The sequence below is a fragment of the Lates calcarifer genome, linkage group LG11 (assembly GCF_001640805.2).
Source record: "Lates calcarifer isolate ASB-BC8 linkage group LG11, TLL_Latcal_v3, whole genome shotgun sequence".
In the NCBI taxonomy this organism is placed as follows: Eukaryota; Metazoa; Chordata; class Actinopteri; family Centropomidae; genus Lates; species Lates calcarifer.
In genome coordinates, this window is record NC_066843.1 from 22,858,073 (window position 1) to 22,880,285 (window position 22,213).

The window sequence follows — 22,213 nt, forward strand, 5'->3', positions numbered from 1 at the left end:
TAATGATATAGTTATATTAGATGGCATTGCCCTGGCCTCCAGCTCCACTGTAAAGAACCTTGGAGTTATTTTCGATGAGGATATGTCCTTTAACTCACACATAAAACAAACTTCTAGGACTGCCTTCTTTCACCTGCGTAATATCGCCCAAAATGAGACATTTTCTGTCTCAAAAAGATGCAGAAAAACTAGTCCATGCATTTGTTACTTCCAGGCTGGACTACTGTAATTCATTATTATCAGGCTGCCCCAACAAGTCTCTAAAGACTCTGCAGCTGATCCAAAATGCTGCCGCACGTTTACTGACAGGAACTAGAAACAGAGACCATATTTCTCCTGTGTTAGCCTCTCTACACTGGCTCCCAGTCAAATCCAGAATAGAATTCAAAATCCTCCTCCTCACATACAAAGCCCTTAATGATCAGGCTCCATCTTACCTTAAAGATTTGTGTTATGCTATGTTCTTCTGTAGCTATTCTCTAACCCGTCCCCCCCCTTCCCCAGTATCGCTCTCTCTTTCTCAACCCAACCAGTCCCGGTTCTGCTCGAGGTTTCTGCCTCTTAAAAGGAAGCCTTTCCTTGCCACTGTTGCCTAGTGCTGCTCATGGTGGGATTTGTTGGGTCTCTCTCTGTAAATACCTATTTTAAAGAGTATGGTCTAGACCTGCTCTATATGAAAAGTGCCTTGAGATGACTTTTGTTGTGATTCAGCGCTATATAAATAAAACTGAATAAAACTGAATTGAACTGAATTGAACTGAATGCACCCTATCCAGATTACTGATACACACACACACACACACACATACATCACAGGCAGTATTTTCTGTTTTAAGATACAGGCTGTCATGAGTCTTTTACTTGTGGCTGTCCAAATCATGTTTTACAATCCAATGTCTATTTTGATCCCATTCATTTTCTAAATTAGACAGCATGCAGTGCAGGCCTGTGTCAAAGTTACAAAAACAATTTAGATATGTTTTACAGCTGAACAAGCTCTGCAGAGAATAGAACATGTTTGTTTTCTACGTATCCTGTAGCTTTTTTCTATAATCTGTATGAACAATCTGTTATAGCAGCACAGTCTAGACAGGATTTTTTTTCAAATAAAAACACACAACAGTACAATATGATGCAGAGAAACATAAAACTCTAAATGGTTTAGTCACAACTGAATAACAGTACAAAACAGAAAAAGGAGTGACACAAGGGGGCAGACGACAAATCCCGATGAACAAGTGGCATTTTAACGATTATGTTTAAAAGCAAAAGCACACTGTGTTATTGAGAGAGATTAACAAGTGTCATACATACGGTGACTTCAATGCTGGGCTGTTGAAGGAGGTAGTGAGGGCACCAGGGGTCATGTCATGCCCTGTGAAGCTGTGCTGAAACTTTCTAGAGTACAATACCAAACTGAACCAGTGTGTGGTGGATAGTTTTGTTCTGTCTTTCCAGATGAGCAATCTGATTGACTGTTTAATGCTATTAGAGTAAATGGTTTAGAGTGCAGTGTGAGGTGAAGCACAGAGAGGTGATGGTTGGACATTGAGCTGAGGCTAATGATCTGGAATAACCTGCTCAGACACTGAACTGGTAGATTGAGCCAGAAGGCAATGAAAATAATCACCTATTGTTCTACATTGTATGAATTGGGTTTTACAATTTAAAGTCGTGGAAATGTGTGCCAATTTATGATGAACAGGCCACCTTTGAATAGTCACCCCAGGCTTGCTATTCCCTTCTCTTTCTGTCCTGGAAAGACAAAAGGCCTCTTATTTATTTGGAACATAGGATTGACCTAGATTGGGGGAGGGGAGTGGGGGGGCAGACTGCGACTGATAATACTGTTTGCTTTCCACTGTGCTGTTAGGTTGATGTTGACGGTTGAGCATTTCAATTAGTTATGATATGTACTGGTTTTGTCAATAGGTTTTCAGAAGGTTTTTGTCAGGGATATCTGTTGTTATTGTCTCTTCTATATCCAACTGTGATTTGTGCAATGAGTGCATCTAGTGTGAAATGTAGAAATTTGGTGCTGTAAGTCTGCCAAGAATTTGGAAGTTGGGGAAGGTAGAGATTTTTCATTTGATGCCTTTTGCCTTTCCAGTAGAAATTGTTATCTGCAGAGTTCAGAGAGGAGAGCCAGCTCTGGGGCAGGTTAACAGGAGCAAAGAGCAGTGGGATCAGTGGAGTGGTGCATCTAATGAAGTCCAGTATTCCCTCTCTTTTAGCTCAGTTTTTGGTCTCTACCACCTCCTGAAGGAAATCTCTCTCTTTAGCTGCTCCACTCTGTTCACCAGCTGCTCTCTATCTGTGTCTGTCTGCTGTCTGCTGCTGAGCTGGTAGTAGACAGTGGCCTTTGACGGCTTTTCCTTTGAAAATTGCTGCTGTTGTGGCCAAAGACAATGCTATGAGAGTGGTGAGAGTGAACCGGAACAGTAAACAGATGAACAATGATCTGAAACTGAATATAAAGCTCCATAATAGTGAGGGGAGCTGCAGTTTAAGCTGATAATTCTCTCTAGGTTGATTACTGCCAAAGATTCCATCTTTATTACTGAAATATTGATTATTGCTGCTTTAAAATTTAAGGGTGTAGATCACTGTTGTATGCCACCTTTTGTTAAACTCACTCAGTTCTTCATGATTGGAGGTGCGGGTGCACCTATGTGCATATGGTATCCCGGTGTAGATCATACTATTATGTTTGCAATATGGAGTGTCAGTAACTGGGTTATGGGTTATGCAGTGGTACGAGCAAATGAACCACAAGGTTGCAAAATAAGCAGTGAGCAGGTTAGTGATAAGACATTGAGCATCAGCCCCCAGCAGAGTGTCCATCTATAGTGTGTCTGAACTCTCCTCTCAGCACTGGCTGTTAAGTGCAGTGTGAAGTTTTAATTTAACAGTGTAAAGGGGCAAATCGGACATTCGTGACATAAAGTGGGAAGGCTGTGAATATGAATACAAAATAAATTCTTCCCCACTTTGGCTCCCCACTCTGGATTAAAAGGATTAAAGTGACCTGAGGTGAGAGCACTGTAGCTGCATTTTTTCATGAATGAACAACTGAACCTCAAACCAACCAATGATGAGATGAGTTCTTAAAGTGCTCTGGAAAAAGGAAAAAGGGAAATTTGAACAGCAGCTGCAGCTCCATAACCACCAGGCAGCATCACCTGCTGAGGAAGACCATGTGATATGATTGAAAACTCAAGTGCAGTTACTAAAGGGACCTTGTGATGAAAGTGTGTGTAAAGGTGCAATTAAAATCATGTGTTTGACTGATTTCACAGGGAGAATCACAAGTTTTTGGCTGATGAAGGTAGCAACTTATCTCCAGCTTGATACTTTGTATACCTTACACCTGTTTCAGAGTGGAGGCCATGCTGGTTAAACATGGCCATCAGGGGGGGTCTGAGGGCCAGACCCGTGTAGGGTGGGCCATCTGTGGGGTGGATGGCCTGTGTCCAAGTTCACAAATGTCCAGAGACCAGAGACCAGGGTTTGTATTCAGACTCATTTAAGCAACAAAAGCTCTTTGGTTAAGGTAACAGAGAGATGGTGGTTTGGTTAAATGTTAATGAATGCATTGTGTCTGAAGTCACTGTGAACTATGAAGTTACATTAGACCGGGATCTTTACTGAGCCTGAACCAAGAGCTGTGAGAGTCTGAAAAGAACCATGCGACAGTTTAATAATGCTAGGCTGTGCTGTGAGAGCAGAAAACAAACAGGTTGTCTGTGAAGACTTTACTGATACTGGTAACTGGTATCAACATATTTGTTGTGTGCCAAATACATATTCCTTTCCTCATTTTGTTGATAGAAAGGATAATCTGGTCACAACTATGCTTCCTATAAGACCAATTTGTTGTTGCAGTGTAGTTGTGTTGAACTGTAATTTCTAGGAGACAGGTTTACATGTAGTCTCAGAGAGCACACTGCTGTTCATTCTAAACAGCCCCCTCCTCAGTCCCCATCCCCCATCCCTCCCCTCTCCTCTCATTCTTTCTGTGTATCTCTCCCTCTGCTGGCTAATAATACCTCTGTTCAAGCCTGAGTATACAGGCCTTTGATGGAGCCGGCCACTCCAGGCTGCCGTGCGTCAGCTGTGACGTCAATGCATCTAAACACACAGGGCTCTGTGTGGAGGAGAAGTCTGATGTGGGTGGGTTAGCTGAGCCTGTTAGCTGCTGCATCCCTGTCTGTATCTTTGCTTGGTAGCATAGCACAGTGAATGAAAAAACAAAAAACAAAAAAACAAAAAACAAAAAAGAATGAATGGAGCATGCTGGGCAGGAGGGAGGGAGAGGGAGCAGTAGGGACGAAGAGGAGGGAGTACACCGGAGTTGTTATAAATTGTCTGCCACTTTCACACAGTACAAATCTGGTACAGTGTTTCTGTTCTTCTGATATACAGCAGCTCATATTTGACATTGTGCCAATGCTAATATTTTATTTCATTCAAAGTTACATCTGATTTGGAGTTGATGACTCTTTGCGTCTGAGAAGAACTTCGTTATTAATAATCACCTATGCTATGTATTTATACTGTAATATTGTGTACTGTTGTACACCTCAAATAAAAGTAGTAATGTAACAGCACTATGTATAGTCATGCTTTGTGTTTCCTACCTCTTTAGGTAACTTGTGTTACATAATATTATAGCAGCCAGATCAAATTTAAAACATGTATTTCAGTGAAAGGGGGTTTCCAGTCTCACTCTGTGTACATGACAAATCACTTCTTCATTGTTATTATGTTTATATGCTCTACTGAAGCAATGTACCAGTATGCATATCTGTATGCATATATGGAAATATATGTGTATGTACTTGTGTGTACTCATATATGCATGAAACACATGTGTATGTATCGTCCATGTGCAACTGAACCAGGGCAGCAAACTTCAGTGTGAAAGGGGACTGGAGCTCACTGACTGATGTCGCCTGCTCACTGTGCAGCTGCACAAGATTAGAAAAACTTGGACAGAAAAAAGTAAAACGCTTAATCAAAGATGAGTCAGACCAGTCATTTCTGGACTCTCTAACCAACATCTATCCATTAAATAAAGAAATAGTGAACATGGCTGAATTTCCAATAACGATGTCCAGTTTTTCATGTCTAAAAGACACACAACAGTCAAATTAAAAGTAGAGAAGAAAAAATTAACTCAAATAAACTGTGGAATAATTGGAAATCCTCCAGTTACACACCTCTCAGTGATGATTGATTGGTGAGATGCTTCATGTATATAATCTGTCTGTTTCCACTGCACTCCCATTTTATATACATATATATGTATATATACATACAATTCAATCTGACGGTTTGCTGCTGCCAGTTACTGGCAGAGTAAAATGTAATTATCATATAGTTTACACAAAACAATAAGGCAAGAAACTATTTGGTAAGCTCCTATAGTGCCACTGACCTGTCGTAATGTGATGATTATGATGATACAGTGTACACCAAGTCAGCCCTGGCACTGGATCTATGTTGTGTTGGATGATAGTGTGTCTGTCAAGAAATAATTGTCAAATTATATAACTGGTTTTGGTTGGTTTGACATGTGCCTTTGTTTTCTGTTCATTCCCTCTCTCCAGGATCTCGTCTTCCACTGGCATTTTCTTAAAAAAAATCTAAACAAATAAATAAGTGAATAGACAAGTGTTCACATCATTTAAAAAAAATCCCAAGTGCATCTGAAAAGTTATTTGTGCATAATTGCTCTAATTTTGGTTCTTCTCAGTGAAGTAGCCAGTTACATCAGTAGCTGAGTATCACCATACACACACACACACACTCACTCACACACACAAACACACACCCCTCACAGGTTCCTTCCTCGGCAACTGCACAGTTACTAAGAGACTGATTGCAAAGAGGCAGTGTTTCCATGGCAACACTAGTGGCTGACTCATCTTCACTGCAGTGCGTGCTCTTATAGGAGCGCACATGTGTTTGGCTGTTTGTATATCAGTGTTCATTCATTTATCTTCACACGCTTTTGAATATCAACATTTGAATTCTTAAAACCCAAATAATGACATATTTATTCATAAGTGTCTGTGGAGCATTAGCATCACTCCTGAGGTGACGAGGCTGGTGACTGATGTTTCTTCCTTCCTTTGCTATAAAGCACTATATCACCTTCAAATCCACGAGTGCCTCTTGCCTTGTCGTCCTGTCCAAGCAATGCATTACAGAGCTCCTCCACTACTGAAGGTATAGTGGTTCCCCTGTCTTAAAGAGACACTAACCACAGAAGAATATTATGGAATATTATGGAGTGACAGTAGGAGAATTAAGTGTCCTTTCCTGTTTGAAATACTGTTTGACAGATACATTATTATCATTTTCCTAACAAAAGGGAAAAACAACTTGGGCTTGGAATCTTCTTATTTATTCATTTGATATTTTATCCCATTCTGGATTGCTGAGAAAATGATGATAAGCTTACTGTTGAGTAGCAACAACAGAACATATGGTGTGTCATAATATGATATGATGCATTAAAGCTGATATGTAAAAAAGGGAATTAAGTAACTGATAAGGAAAAATATCATAAGTTACCTTTAAAATATATTATCAATTATACAAATGACAAGAATGTTGAAGTAGATATAACTGATGTTATTATAACTGTGTGTCTAAGTAATGAAGCCACAGAAGATTATCAGCTGAGTCTGTCTCTCTAACTGCTGCACGTGAAAATAAGCACCTGTTTGAAATTCAACATTAAAAGCTTAAAAGGAGATGATGTATCAGTGTTGTGTTCACAGTTTGTTTTGACTGCCCCTAAGTGGCCAAAAAGGCAGGTATTTCAGGTTTAGGTATGTCATCGTCATTGTAAAAGAACTGAACCTTCAGTATTTGTTGACAGTGTTCATTTTCATTGAATTGGGACTTCTGTTGTGATTTGGCACTATATAAATAAAATAAAATTGTATTGAATTGAATTGGTTAAATAATCCACTTAACCAAACAAGATACTACAGAACCATAAGAGAAACATTTCCTTACTCTCAGCTGATGGAGCCAGTGTGTCTCCTTAGATTTCTGTCAGCAGCTGGAAGTAAATATTAGTTTGTCTGGAGGCTGATGGATCTCAGTGGTGAAGTGAAATTCTGTAGCTGTAAAGGAACAACCCACACAGATCATTATTTCTGAGTAGCTCCACCTTTTCAGTCTCGTTACTGCTGGCTTTGTACACACCACCGTACCACACCATCAAACCAGAGGCCTGAGAGCTTTGGCGAGAGACTGTGAATGTAAACACAACTGTGGTTGTTTAAAGGAGACTCCAGGGTACCTACAATGAGCCGAGGCATATAGAACACATCCATGCTATGTTAAACCACCAGTAGAGATCTGCACTATGGCATGAACACACAAACATAGATCCATCTGTCCATCACATACTGACAGTCACATACAACTGCAGATTGTTGCTGCTGCAGCAAGCTGGTTTTTTTTTTTTTACTGTTTCCATGTGGTAACACACACACTCATGTGCACACAGTAGATACAGAAATGGGATGGGTAACCGTTATGCTACATTGTAGAAGCTGCAAAGGAGTGGAAGTCCCCTCCCCCTCTATCCTTACAGGGAGTGTTCCTCTCTCTCCACTTAGAATCCCTGCATTATTAATGCTATAGTATGGGCAAAATGACGCGTGTTTCTGTATTTTATTAGGCTTTGCTCTGCACTTGACATTTTTTTCGCCTGTATCTGCTCATGTGCACATACTGTTTTCCTGTATTTGCAATGTAAATGCATGAATTTACTTTCTGTGTATGTGTGTGTGTGTGTGTGTGCGTGTGGTTTGTACAATATTGTGCAACGCCCTGTGTGTTGTACTTGCAACACAGTGCTGTCCATGGGTGCTTTGTGTGTGTCTATGTGGGTGTATCTCTTTGTGCCGAAGGGGGTGGGAGGCTGAACAGGCGGATAGGATTCTATTAATAGAAAGCTCTACAGCTCTCTGCCTGTTTGGACCCAGAGAGAGACACACAGAGAGAAAGTGGAGGAGAGGCAGTGAGCCATGGCGTCACTTCCTTATTGAGGTGATGCCCATAACAGGACAAACCCCAGGAAGGAGGTTTATGGCAGTGATTCCCTTCAATGAGGCCATATCTACCTATGACCTCACACCACAGGTAATGGTCTCAGAGAGGACATCAATCAGATCAAGCCAAGAGCGATGGTTTCATTTAAAGATTCATGCAGGAGAAAGGGTCAAATTTCACAATATGAAGCAAAGGATAGGAAATATTCAGGAAAAAAAAAAATTCATTCATTCATTATCTATACCGCTTAGCCATGAAGGGTCGAGGGGGGCTGGAGCCTATCCCAGCTGACACTGGGTGAGGGGCGGGATACACCCTGTACGGTTCGCAAGTCCAACACACATATAGACAAACAACCATTCACACTCACATTGACACCTATGGGCAATTCTAGAGTCACCAATTAACCTGCATGTCTTTGGACTGTGGGAGGAAACCAGAGTACCCAGAGAGAACCCAGACAGGCACAGAGAGAACATGCAAACTCCACACCGAAAATGAACCAGGACTTAAGCCCAGAACCTTGCTGTGAGGCAACAGTGCTAACCACTGCACCACTGTGCCACCTCATCTGAAAAAAATAACATATTTAATCAATTATAAACTAAAGAACATTGTACTCTACCCAACATCAAATGAAGGGTTAAGGCTTAATGATGCTTCAGATATTCACTGACTTGTGGTTCTGCGTATAGTATTCTTCCTCATGCTGATTTGGAATCATGGTTGATTCATGTTTATTCATCAGTGCATCTGTTGGTGGGTCATCAAGACCAGTCTGTGTATTTGACTGAAATCCAAGAAAATGTACGCTGTTAGATTGAGAACTGATCATACAATATGTAAGATACTGTTTACTTTAAACCATTTGTTTCTAGTGAACAATTAAGATAGTAGAAACAGTCCACAGTTTAGAGTTCAGTTGTCATAATAGAGTGTAGGCTGAAGAAACAGTACAATGTACATACTCCTTTCCTATTACAAATGATTCATTGTTAACTCTATCAGGCCCAGCAGAGGGTTTTTATTCTGCCTACTGTTTGAGTGAATCTTCTGTCCAAGCTAACTGATGTATTTAGCTGTCAATCAGCATATAAATTGTCTTTGTGAGCAATATTAGTAGTGATGTGTATTGTGGAAATCCAAGCATGTGCACTTCAAGTTTGTTTGTGTCCCATTCTTCTGAATAGGGAAAAAAATGTTATAAAGAATGTAGTAATACTTTTTTATGAGCTTGCAAATTCCTAAGAATGCCCAAAAAGTTTAATGAAAAGAACTACTTATCTTGATTGGAATAAAAAGGGAAATATAACTTTCCCTGAGACAAAAGCTCAATTTAAACTCATGTAAATGTTTATTCATTCTTCATTTATTATTGGGTAGCTTTTAAAAATATATTTTTTAAATAAAGAATATATTTTTGTCTTTTGACAAACTTCCCATTGCAAGGTCATATTCTAAATGTTGATGTGTCTGAACTGGAGTAAATGTAGAGTAAAACTTATTATTGGCCTTTGTCCATTTTCTCATTTCTACAGTCATATAATCTATTATGAATCTTAAATGTAACTACCCATGTCTTAACTTTCAAGTTCTTATCCTGAAAAAACAACAACAACAAAAATTAAATATTCATATTTGAAGCAAACTGAGGGGCAGATCAATGGAAGTACTGCAGGAGACAAAAATAAATAAATAAATAAAATAGTCATTAACCTGTAAATACACAGACATCCGCACAATAAAATAAAACAGATATAAAGGTCAGTATTGCTGATCGGGGGAAAGGCTGTACTAGCTCATACTTGTGTCTGAACAAAGCTAGTTTTGTAAAAAAAAAAAACAATCAATGACTATTTCTGTGGATGTAGGTAAAATAAGAAAACATCCTCAGCAGTGAGCTAACACACAGACAGCATTTAAACAAATATTTTCTGTACTAGCTGCGTTTCCAGCATTTTTGTCTATTTATCTAATTTACAGTGTGTTGAGCTCTCAGAGGCTTTATGTAGTGGCCAATAGTGTCAGTTGTTTAACCTGCAGCTACATGTTGGATGTTCAGTAAAGCAAAGGACACAGAGCATGTTTCAGAGTTTCCACTCCCTGATTTTTACTTGTGAGTGATCACACTGTGAGATCTGTGTCACAGAGAGCTTCTCTCTCTTTCCCCAACATCTAGTGACAGACACACTGTTGTGTCATCAGAGTGTGTTTGTATGTGAGACACAGACCACATCAACCTAAACTCTCTCCAGTCCAGTTAAAGGACTCTCTCTGGTCAGAAGTGGGGCACTTTGTACATTTTGCCCCCTCTCCTAAAGGAGTCTGTGCACACCACTGGCCAGCTGCAATCACACAGTTGCACATGTACATACAAACGCACGCACGCACGCATGCATACACGCACGCGCGCAGGTAAATCAGTTACCTGTGTGTACGCTGCAGGACAATGAGAAGCTGGTGCTCAGGTTACATAAGACGCAGACAGAAAGGCTCTGTGCACAGCGCTGCTCCAGCTGCCCTATCCTATCTCTTTAAATGAGACAGAGCTGCTCCGCTCTGCGTGTGTACGTGTGTGTGTGCGTGTGTGTGTGTGTGGAGGAGAAATTACGAGACAGAGAGGGCCACTCTGTTGTGGAGGAGGACCAGGCGATCGAAAACACAACAGAGACGCTGTTTAGCTCACATTTGAAGGCTTTTGCAGAGGAGGCCGTGTATCGGTTCTCCCCTACGTTCGACTGATTCTGATTTTGGACCCGGCTGCTCCTCTTGTATGTATGGGCTCGACAGGCGCATCTCTCGCCTCCCGATAGGACATAACGGGCAGGGCAGCCTCCTAATAATTATTTATTTCGCTCTCTCTGCGCCGCAACACTGGGAGAAACGTGATCGAGAGGCAGCAGCGTTAACAACGTGCTGATCATGGATTAATGCCCGAGTCAATTTTCATCTGAGAGGTAAGAGATGCTGCGAAAAAAGGCCGAGACGAGGGGATGTGTCCATGGGTGCAGTGTGTATGTGTGTAGCGTGTCTGTGCTTGTGATGGATGACGGGGTGTTGGGTTATGGCAGCTGCATCCACACTGCGGCTCCTCCGCTCACACGAGGCGGAGGAGATTGCAGAGAGATGGGGCTGATGTGGGTGAAGGGCGCTGGGTGTTCCAGCTCTTTGTGTGCTCGGTAGGGCCTGTGGGAGACGGAGCTGATCAGCCGCATCGAGCTGCGTATTATTAACAAACACAATGACGCCAGCGTCTGTCAGTGACGCAACCTCTTCGGTTCTCGTTTGTGCAGCAATGTGATTTCATTCTCTCAGCCATTTCTTCTCCGAGGTCTTTCTTGTTTTTTTTTGCTGTGGTTGTCCTGGTTCCACCCCTGATTGCTCTGTCAGCTCTTTCTCAGTTTCTGTGGGCTCAATGCCATCTTCCTATCTAAGCTGTACATTTTAATATTCAAGATTATAGAGTTAATGATCTGGATTTAACCCCTTAGCTCACAGTTCTACCGGCCATTTTCCCTGAAGTAGCTTTAAGGCCGGAAAAAACATCTAATGTTTAAAAGCTATTGGATCTCCTGTAGGATGAAAGCAAATTTCGTGAATTTGAGCAGTGTTTGGTAGCAATGCATGGGGTGCAATGCATATTACAACCAGTATGGAAGTCCAAACTTATTCTGTGTTCCAGTTGACTCTCAGACCTCAGAAAGCCACTCAGTCTGAGTTCCTACCTGTGAACTTGGAGCAAGGTGAAGAATTTGCCTGACACCACACAAGAGTGGAGGTGAAGCTGGACTGTAACTGGTAAACCATCCACTAAAAGTTAATGTCAAGTATATTTGCCTGTATAGTGACTGTGATAGAACAATATCAACTGTCTAATCTCTGGCCAATAAAACACACACAATGTGAAGTGAATGTGAAGTTTCAACTGAGGAATTAGATAATCCTGATGACATCAGACTTGACAAAGCTCCTCCATTATCATATCAACCAGTCAGGTTGATATCCACTGAGCTCTGGAAGTTGGAAAGTGGCTTTCAGACCAAGTATTGTCACCACCACCTGTGTTTATCTGGAGATAGCTACTGAGTTTGTGACTGAGCAGAATAGTAAACTAACAAAAAATTAACAAAAGTTTGGAAAGGAAACTGTTTAGATACACTGTTTAAGATACACGCTTTCTGTTGAAGATACACCATTGACTGAAGCCCAGGACCAAAAGAAGTTTACCGCATAGACTAGAGATTTGAAGGAAAAAAAGTAGTTAACTATATCTGAGTAAAAATATTTCCAGTGACATGGATGTCATTTCCCTCGGTTTTTGAAGAGCTGCAGTAATTGAAATAAAAGAAATGAATAAAGTGTGTAAAGAATCCCAGAACAAGTGTTGCAAATGTACGAGAGAAGTGAGGGTACGGTACTGAGCACTACAGCAGAAGATGGAATCCACATCTGTATGGCATCAGACAGTACTCTGGCCTGAGACTGAGGGAAAGACCGATCTGTTGTTGCTGTGCACAGAGCACTTGTGCTCCATGAGAAAGTTTGACTAGCTACCGCAGTTATCCAGATATTGTGGGAAAACAGGATGCTAAAAGAAGAAAGTACATGTCAACCTGATGCTCTCTGACAAGCTACAAAGAAACAAACTCTGGCCAGTGGTGGAAGCTGCCAGAGAGGGAGGAAAACGTGCTGCTTTTCGTGGAACAGATGCATATTGATGGATATTGAGGAAGGAAGATGAAGGTGACAAACTAAATTCTTGCAAAGGATAGAGGAACTTTCTTCAAGCTCTAACAAAAGGTGCCCTGAATTAAACTTGTGTTCCTTTAATGTAAAGGGACAGATCTCACCTTTAGCAGACACTGTAATGTAAAAATAAGTGTTCTTACAAATCATTCATTTAACAGTGATGAAAAACTTTGGAGTTGTTGGTGGAGGGGATCAGGTTTATTTTTCTCTCAGCACACACCATTCAGCTGCAGTCTCTTTGCTTTTAAACAGATTAAGGATTCAGAGGAAGGATTCTAGATTGTCTTGATCTTAAAGATGAACACTCTTCAACCTAATAGGATACCTCTACCACGACCAGTGATGTTGCGTCTGGAATGACCCAAAGTCTAACATGTCCCAATTTTTTGTGTCTTCCTGCCGAGTGTGACGTTCCTTACGACTTGACAATAGGAGGACAGAGTGCTCTCTGGCGTAAACATAGCGTAAGGGTTACGTGTTACGGTGTTACCTTCTCCCCAAAGACATGCAAGGTCATGAATGAGGACTGGTCTGGTTGAAACCTGTGGTGTTCCTTGCTGGAGTGACTGTTCATCTCTCATAATGCTTAAGCCTTGCTAATATAATTTCAGTTTATCATGATGTATTATTGCTTTGCTGACACAGATAAGTCCAGTGGGGAAGACAGTGTCAGCATCAGACAGATTGATTCAGCTGTGTGGGCCATGTTGGTCTGCTCCTCACTGTATGAGCCACGCTGTGCCTTCACCATCACAGCATATCAGACAGAAGTGGTTCTAACAGGATGCTTAGAATCTTCTCACTCCTCTCCCATCATGCATCTGTGGCACTGCTCTTGCTATGACAGCTTGTTCATTGAACTTTCTCAATAAAGAGAGTGTTCAAAGTTCAAACTCATCTTTTTGGGAGTTGGAACCTGTTAAGTTAATCTCCAGAGTTCAAACTTGTGAGAAGGGAGGATCCAGTAATGTGTCATTGGGACATCAGTGTTCTTTGTGAGTTGAATGAAAGTAATGACACTTCAACATGTCTGTACACCTGATGTCCTCACTGTAATATACATTTACAGTAAAACCAAATCAAATGTCACACACTGTACTGACTTTGTTTGTTTTCATTCATACATATATCTGTTAATTTTATTGCAGTGTGGTGAGATCTGTTCACGTGGGTGTGGCTCAGCAGGTAGTAAGTGTAGGGTTTTCAGTACACTGAACCCCACATTGCTCCACATGGTCAGGTCAGCACCTTGCATGGTAGCCCAGGTGTAAAGTGCTTTGGAACAAAAGTCCACACACACCACTGTATGTTAACTGTTCAATAAAAACATGAACCATAACTTTATACCATATGTAGTCGAAATTTTTACAAGAGGGGAGATAGAGAGAGATGAGGAATGACATGCACCAAGGCTCTCCAGCCGAACTAAAACAGTTCACAGTCAGCAACTTCACCCCTGAGTCACGGGGACACCCCTGTAGTAAGACAGTCAACATGGATGAGATGCCCTAGAAGTAATCAGAAGAGAAAGTTGCACAACAGTACACAAGCCATCTGCTGATGATGTTTAAAATGCTCCAGAACCAGGAAGTAAGTGTAACTTGAATTCAGATTGTTTTGCCCAAGCTCAAAGTTATATATTGTCATACGTTTATAACGCTACATATCTGCCAGATCTGTCTCAGTGGACTTTTGCCAGTGCTGTTTTTCAAACTATTACTTGTACTTCTGCATTTTTTGTAGTTTAAACAACTGCTTTGAGGCTGGAAATATGTGTCACCTGGTGAGGGTGAGCTCTGGTGTCATGCAGCTTGGATGGTAGTAAACATATATACTACAGACATTGTAATGATACAATGCTGTTTACAAAATCAGCAAGACTGCCCTTTAAGGTGGTGAATGGTTTGTGTTAAGTGTCGATGCGTGTGCAGCTGTGTAAGAGACTCCTGCTGAGATGTTTCTCATGGTCTCTGTAGAGTTTGCAGTGTTGGCCTTAAGTTAGGGCATGATTCTCATCATCCACTCTTTGTACCTGTCTTATCAACATGTACAGCTAAACAGGTAAATTTGTTCCTCTTATTCTGATTCATTTGATCATATGTGTTTACAACAATTAGCAGCAACTCTCTTGATCTGCCATTTGTCCTGTTGAGAAGTTTGCTGTAGTGGAGTGTTTAATAGTAAACCAGTATACAGACACAGACAGTGGGCAGCACATTTATGCAGTGCACCACAAGGTAGTGATCAGACCAGTATGAAAATATATACACCTTTATTAGGATAACCCCTTGAGATGAACCATCTGATTTTCAAAGGCGCCTTAATATAATATATAGTTGTGACCACAAGACATAAGACAGTTATACATTCAGACACTGGGGTCTGGCCCACAGTTTACAATAACGAAAGGAGTGATGAAATCAAGGGGTTAAAACAGCAGGGGGCAGGAAGCAGTTCCCAGATCACACCTGATTAGCACTAAGTAAAGAATTTGGTTGGTTAGCATAACACAGCCCTTAACGTCTTGTGTGTTGTTTATTTTCCCTGTAGTGTTGGATGGGCAAATTTAGGCCTCAATTCTCTCTGAAGAAAGGGGGTAGGCATTCCTCATCTTCCTTCATTAACATGCACAGTCCATCTTTACACCTTTTACATTCACATTTTACAAACATGTACCTGTGTGGCCTTTTATCGAAGGCTTAGTTAGCACTGTATATATTGACACATGAAGACCAGGCAGCCACAACTGCAGAATAAAACTGTGATCTCACCATCTCACTGTTAATCCAAACATACAAAGGAGGATCATGCATCAGAATGAGTGAGCGCTAACAAAACAAGGTTGTGATGATTTTTTCTGTGATGGGGAAGATTTAAGTGTCAGTTGTTTTGTGTCAAGTAGAGCAGGTGTGACCTGCTTATCAGGGGCTTGCAGGTCACTATTGTCATGGGTCTCCTAAAACTGTGTCTGCAGTATTCAATCTATTGTTTTTTGTGAAAATTACTTCCATCCACTGCTGTTTCCTCTATTCACAGCTGAACAACACTGATCAATAACAGAGAAGGTTTGAAATGACAGAGAATCTTCACTAACTTTACCTATTTTGACAGATACTGTGATTTGAATTCCCACAATTTTAGTGGGAATGTTTGAATTTCACTGAAAAGAAAAGAAATAGAAAGGGTGATGATGTGGTTTTGCTGGGTCTGTACCAAGCAAACATGTTCCCTTCCCTCCCCTCTGGATATTAGGATTTGTAGGCTACAGTACTTCATTTACCTTTATCTAAAAATTGCAAGAAATGGAATTGGAAAATGGAGCAAACACAGGTTATACCTGTCATTTGGGGTTTACCTGAGTGTGCTGCGAATATGATGTGGGACTGGGCTCATTGGCCAATCACAACTAAGTTCCAGCCCTCACTGACCAGAGAAGTCCAGGGCTGAATTTGTGTCCCTGTCCAACAGTCTCTGTCTTTGTGGACCTCCTGATTTACAAATTAAGCACTGACCATAGTTTATGTTCTGTTAATATGTGTGCTGACCTACAAGGTTTTTATTTTTTGCTACCGGGAACTTTTTCAACCTGAGAGGATGATTACTATTATCAGTGGTATATTTTCAACCAGACCTGTTCCACACTTCTATTATTGTAATGTTTAAACTCTCCTATTGAATTTCAAGCCAACTGTTGTATGCTGTATAGTTTGATTATTCATTTGGCCACAGGATTAGGCTGCTGATGACTGATTAGTGGATGTGATATATTAACAGAATTGTAGGCAGACCACTGTTGTCTTGCACACTAGCCTAGCCTATGTATAACTGAACTGTCTAGACCAAAGATAAGAGGTTCCCTATTAAGAAAAATTAAACTTGTGAGATTTTTTTTTCAGATTGAGTTACAAAACTATTTTGTTGAAAAAGCCCTGTTTTTCAGCACACAGGTTCCAGGTTTGAGCCCTGGTTCACCTGGGGCTTTTCTGTGTGGAGTTAACATGTTCTCCCTGTGCCTGTGTGGGTTCTCTTCAGGTACACTCCATAGTCTATGGACAGTCCAAAGACATGCAGGTTAATTGGTGACTCTAAATTGCCCGTAGATGTGAACGTGAATGGTTGATTGTCTGTATATATTGGCCCTACGTTGGACTGATGAGCCTTCAAGGGTGTACCCCGCCTCTTGCCCAGTGTCAGCTGGGATAGGCTCCAGCCCCCCACGACCGTTAACAGATAAGCGATATAGATAAGGATGGATGCATGGATTTCACCATGTACACACTGAAACACTAAGCTGCTGTGTGAAGATTTATGCACCCTGGGTTAAGAAAATGGTCCAGGCTGAAATGAAGAGACTTTAGAATTTACAGTTTTGTGAAGACATAGTCTAAACTACATAATCTTTGCCAGGTGTAGCTCGGTTGCTAGGCTCATTAACTGACGGGGTTGGTGGTTTGAACTCTGCCTCCACATCTTGAAGCATTGACCAAGATGTTGAACCCCAACGTGTTTGTATAAGAAACTATGTAAGCTGCTGTAAACTAAAGCAAAATAACCCTAATGGTTACTGAGTTACTGGGACAGGGACAGTGTGGAGAGAACTCAAATATTGTTGTTTATCTGGCGCTCCAGATTATGAATTGAGTCTTTCCAGCAGTTCTGTAAATCACTGAATTCAGATGGACTGAGGGAAAATGGAAGGACTAGAATAAAAATGTGGCCATGATCTACTGAGAATTTACAGGATGTATCCAAAAAGGAAAATTTAGTCAAGTAGATGAAAAATGGCTCATGCAGAGTAGAGCAGTTAGTCTCATAAACAATCTAAGTTGTATAGTACAGTACATTTCTTTATATCTTGTATTTATTGTGAAAAGACTGTTTTCAGGTTGTATATACCATGTTTTAGCTAATTATTCATTTATGAATTCAGGTTGTTTTTGTATTTATTAGTTGGACTGATGTGAAAAGTCAGCTCAGTGTTAATGATGATGATGATGAGGTTAATGCAGACGTGATGTTCACTGTGATAGATTACATCACTCCAGTCTTAGTACTGATTTTCATGCTGTTGAAAACTGAATTGAAACCTGGATCAGTAGAGGAACACATTCACTTTATGTTAAGATAAAAGAGCTTGGTTCAAAAACTGTACACTAGAATGTAGAGTAGAATTCCGGTATACTATATAACAGGGACTTAAACCAGTTTCATCAAAGTGAAATCATAGTCAATTCTCTCTCTCAATGTTATTTTGAGTTTGTATGTTTGTATGGCAGACTGAAGGACCGTTTTTTCTCAGACCAGTACAGATTACTAGGTATAATTTGACATACATTATAATCTGTTTTTCTCCCCAAGATCCATTATTGTGCACACAGATATTTTTTTTTACTGTGTAGAGTTGGATATCCTGTTATTGTTGCTTCTGGTGGATCACTGACAGCAGAGCCTATAGATGCCCCTGCCTCCCTGCCTAAAAGACAGAGACACCACAACCACATAACAGATGGAGGGATGGTAAATATAGATTTTGCTGTAGTTGTGCATTCATTACCTTACTATAAATTCGCATCATTTTATTTTAGCCTGCCCTGTGACACATTTCTCATCTGTTCTTCGATAGTTTAGTCCATTATTGCTCTGAAACGTCTGCTTCTCTGAAATGTGTCAGAGTGCTTGCTGTAGCCGGTCTAGTTGGTAATGTTGTATTATGTAATGGATGAACCTTGGTGATGCTACAGTGGAGGCAGAGCCAGTCTCCATCTGCTAAGGGACTGACAACAAAAACATAAAATGCTACCAGATGCTGTCATATTGAAAAGTGTTCTTGATGACTTATAGACTTTCTGTATATATACTTAGATGCATGTGTACATGGGTGTAGCAGGTGTTGATTGCACAGCTGGTTGTGTCAGTGGAGCGGGACAAAGAGATGCTGTGGTGTATGGAGCCCTATAGTCAGCATGTTACATAACTGAGCGGTTTGAGCCTGTGAGCTGTCCTCCTGCTGCTGATACAGTGAGATCACAGAGAACAAACTAGATGAGGCCACGGGCCACAGCATTCATTTACACTATGATGTGTTTTCACTTGGAGCATCCAGCTCTGTTGAAAGCAAATGACAAAAGAGAAGTAGCCTATTCAAACAGCATGCTGATTATGGTTACATTTGACTCAGCTGACTGCAAACTGGTGTTCAGTTAAATACTGAGCATTTCCTGCAATCTCTGTTGAATTTCATTATAAAATATGTTTTTTATTGATTTAGTGGAGGGCTCTACAGATAAAACCCATATCACTTATATGCAGTTTCATATAACATATAATTGTCACAAGGTTTTCCCCAGAGCTTTCAAGTGCATATTGTAGTCTACATTAGTGGATGGAGTTTACTCAGTTGTCATGGAGCTGGTATAATTGTCTGATGGTCATGTGTGTGGGAGATGGTAACCTTTGCCCCTGACAACAGAACAAACGCAGTGAAATGTGTTGAAATTCCCAGATAAAGCTTGTAAGTTTATTTTTGTCAAATTAACAAATCAGTTTATAGAGAAAATAAGTAGCTGTGTCTGATTTTGGGAAAAAATAAAAATTTAAACGTCTGTAGAAACGCCTCAAACCAGTCCTATAGCATAATCCATTTCTCCACTGTATGTTCTGTGTGTTCAGTAAGTCAGTTTAGTCTGATTTTCACCAGCTGCACTTGTATCTAACATGAGCAACTCTATAAAGATACGTCTATTTATAGCCACACTGCAATGGATGGATATTTGATGTGAACAGGACGCACACTCAGCAGGGGGCTGGGCTGTTCAACTGTTACCAACTCTTCTGATCAATTTCCATGGGAAACCCTGATCTACATGTTAGATGACTCAGTGTAGTCACAACCCCATGATTTAGCTTTCTTTTAAATCTTAGTAGAGATCCCAAAGATACCAGGTACAGAATGCTAACATACTGGAGTTTGAGGAATGATCCTCATATGCCTTGATCACCCACTCCATAAATATGGCTAAATGTTTGTTCATATATTATTAATCTCTTAATAGTTCCAAAGCAGTTTAAAGTCTTAACACACAACAGTCCTCAATAAATTAGTCTTTACCAGTTTTCAGTGTTTAACAGCACAGTATGCATCTTTCCTCTTTCACCAGGTTCCCAATGTTGAACATGTCCACCCCCAGCGAGCTGAAGTCTCCCTGTGTGACTCGCAACGGTATGGTGAAGTTGCCCCCCAGCCAGCCCAATGGTCTGGGCAGTGCGAGTATCACCAAGGGGACACCTGCTGCCAAGAACCGCCTGTGCCAGTCCTCCTCGGTTCCCTCCATCTTACCCCCTCCACCCTCCTCCCTGCCCTACCACCACCACCACCACCTGGACGGCCCTGGCATGCCCCACTCAGCAGCCTCTCTCATGACTTCCGACCTAGAGACTGGAAAGCCTCTGGTGGGCTTGAAGCCGACCCTTCGCCAGCTTCCCCCTCTCACTCTACCCAAACCCATGCTGCTGGAGCGCCAACTCGTCCTGGATGAGAAGCTGCTCAACCGACTGCTCTGGTACTTCACCACAGGTGAAAAATGTGTGCTGGCACAGGTATGCAAGACATGGCGCAAGGTGCTCTACCAGCCCAAGTTCTGGGAGGGTGTAACACCCATCTTGCATGCCAAGGAGCTATATACCTTGCTGCCCAATGGGGAGAAGGAGTTTGTCAGTCTACAAGCCTTTGCCCTGCGTGGCTTCCAGTCTTTCTGCCTAGTGGGCGTGTCAGACCTGGACATTTGTGAGTTCATCGACAACTACCCACTGTCCAAGAAGGGTGTCCGCTCAGTCAGCCTCAAGAGGTCCACCATCACAGATGCTGGTTTGGAGGTGAGTCAGGATGTCTTTGGAAAAGCTTACTGGTCAACTTTTCCTTGATCTTTGAGATGATCCTGAGTTTCATATACAGTAATGGGTAGTTTAAAGTGCCTGGGAGATTAAAGTATTCCTAGCTGTACTCAGAGCTATTCAACCTCTCCATTGCAGTGTCAGCAACAAGGCAGTGGCTCTGGTCAGCAGTATTTGTGAGCAGACACCAGTATCTCATAGTTATTTGCAGACCCACAAATATTATTCCCATTATTTTATATTATATTTGATCTTATTTCAGGAAGAACTCTTCCTGCTTTCTCATCTGCTCCTCTGTTCCATGTTCATATATTGTCTTATTAATTTCAGCGCAATGTCTAATTCCAGAACACCAGTCAGTATAACAGACAAATGTCACAGTGACTACTCTTCTACTCTGAGTTTCCCTCATTAACACAAATACTCTTTTAATTCATTCATTATTTTCATTTGCTTCCTGTTTGCCCTTTGTCTGTCTATATTGTTAAGCTACTCAACAGCTGTTCAGCCACTCAAACCTCTGCTCCTTTAATTTGAAACATACACATGAAGGGGTTGAATTCCATTTACAGATGTGTGAACTAATAGAATTGATAGAAAATGAAAATTGAGAATGAATATATATATATATATATATATATATATATATATATATATATATATATATATATATATATATATATATATATAATTATATTATTTATTTTATCCCTCCCCAGTGTTTTTTGCTGGTATTCATTAGTCACTGGATAATTATATTAATTATATGAGTCTGTCATTATTTGAATACTGGATTTTCTTTGATAATTTATGATACTCCAGTGCCATCACTAGTGCGAGGAAAGCTAAAGTTATTTCTCAGGGCACACAGAAGACCTGCAAAAACTAGTTTTAGTTTGGTTTTGGTTCTGAGTGTGCACAGGAGTGAATATGTTTGGACATTAGCCTGTTTGTGTAATACTTACAGAACATGTTAGACAGCAGTGTCAGAGCATTTAAAGACACCACAGGGTTGTTGCTTTGTATTTAGCTCAGTTATAGTTTAAGGTTTAGGACAGGTGTAAATTGGTGTTTTTTTGGTCAGAGTCACACGATTACTTTAACCCCTACTGTGTCATCAGAGAGTGTGGCTGTGGTCAAATAGTCAAAAACATCTCCTTTCCTAACCACTTTTCCTTGACCTTGGTGGAAAGCACCATGAGGTCAAGGAGAGATATGAAGGAGAATTGATTAGGAATTAGGAAAAGAGAACTGCGGTATTTTGAGAATCCAACTGCACCTACACTAGGCTTTTTTAAACCAACTTTATTTATAACACATGGAATGATGCACAGTGACAAACTCAGTGCTTTAGGTGACAATTCAATAAGGTTTCCTGTCCAACATAATAATAATAACACGAAAGGAATATACAAGCTGAGAAAGTTGAGCCATCAAAATAATGATGAAAAAAGGAATTGTGTGATGGGTCAAGAGTAAATTATATTTTGAAAGA

General features: G+C 40.7%; 1 protein-coding gene across 1 annotated transcript in view; it reads left to right on the plus strand.

Moving 5' to 3' along the window:
- Nucleotides 1-10,617: 10,617 nt before the first annotated feature.
- Nucleotides 10,618-22,213, plus strand: part of fbxl16 (F-box and leucine-rich repeat protein 16) — a 29,182-nt gene continuing 17,586 nt past the window's right edge. The window contains exons 1-2 of the mRNA XM_018698392.1: nucleotides 10,618-11,036; nucleotides 19,986-20,700. Of these exons, the coding sequence (XP_018553908.1) occupies nucleotides 19,993-20,700 (708 nt within the window). The 5' untranslated portion in view covers nucleotides 10,618-11,036; nucleotides 19,986-19,992. The remainder of the gene's footprint in view (nucleotides 11,037-19,985; nucleotides 20,701-22,213) is intronic.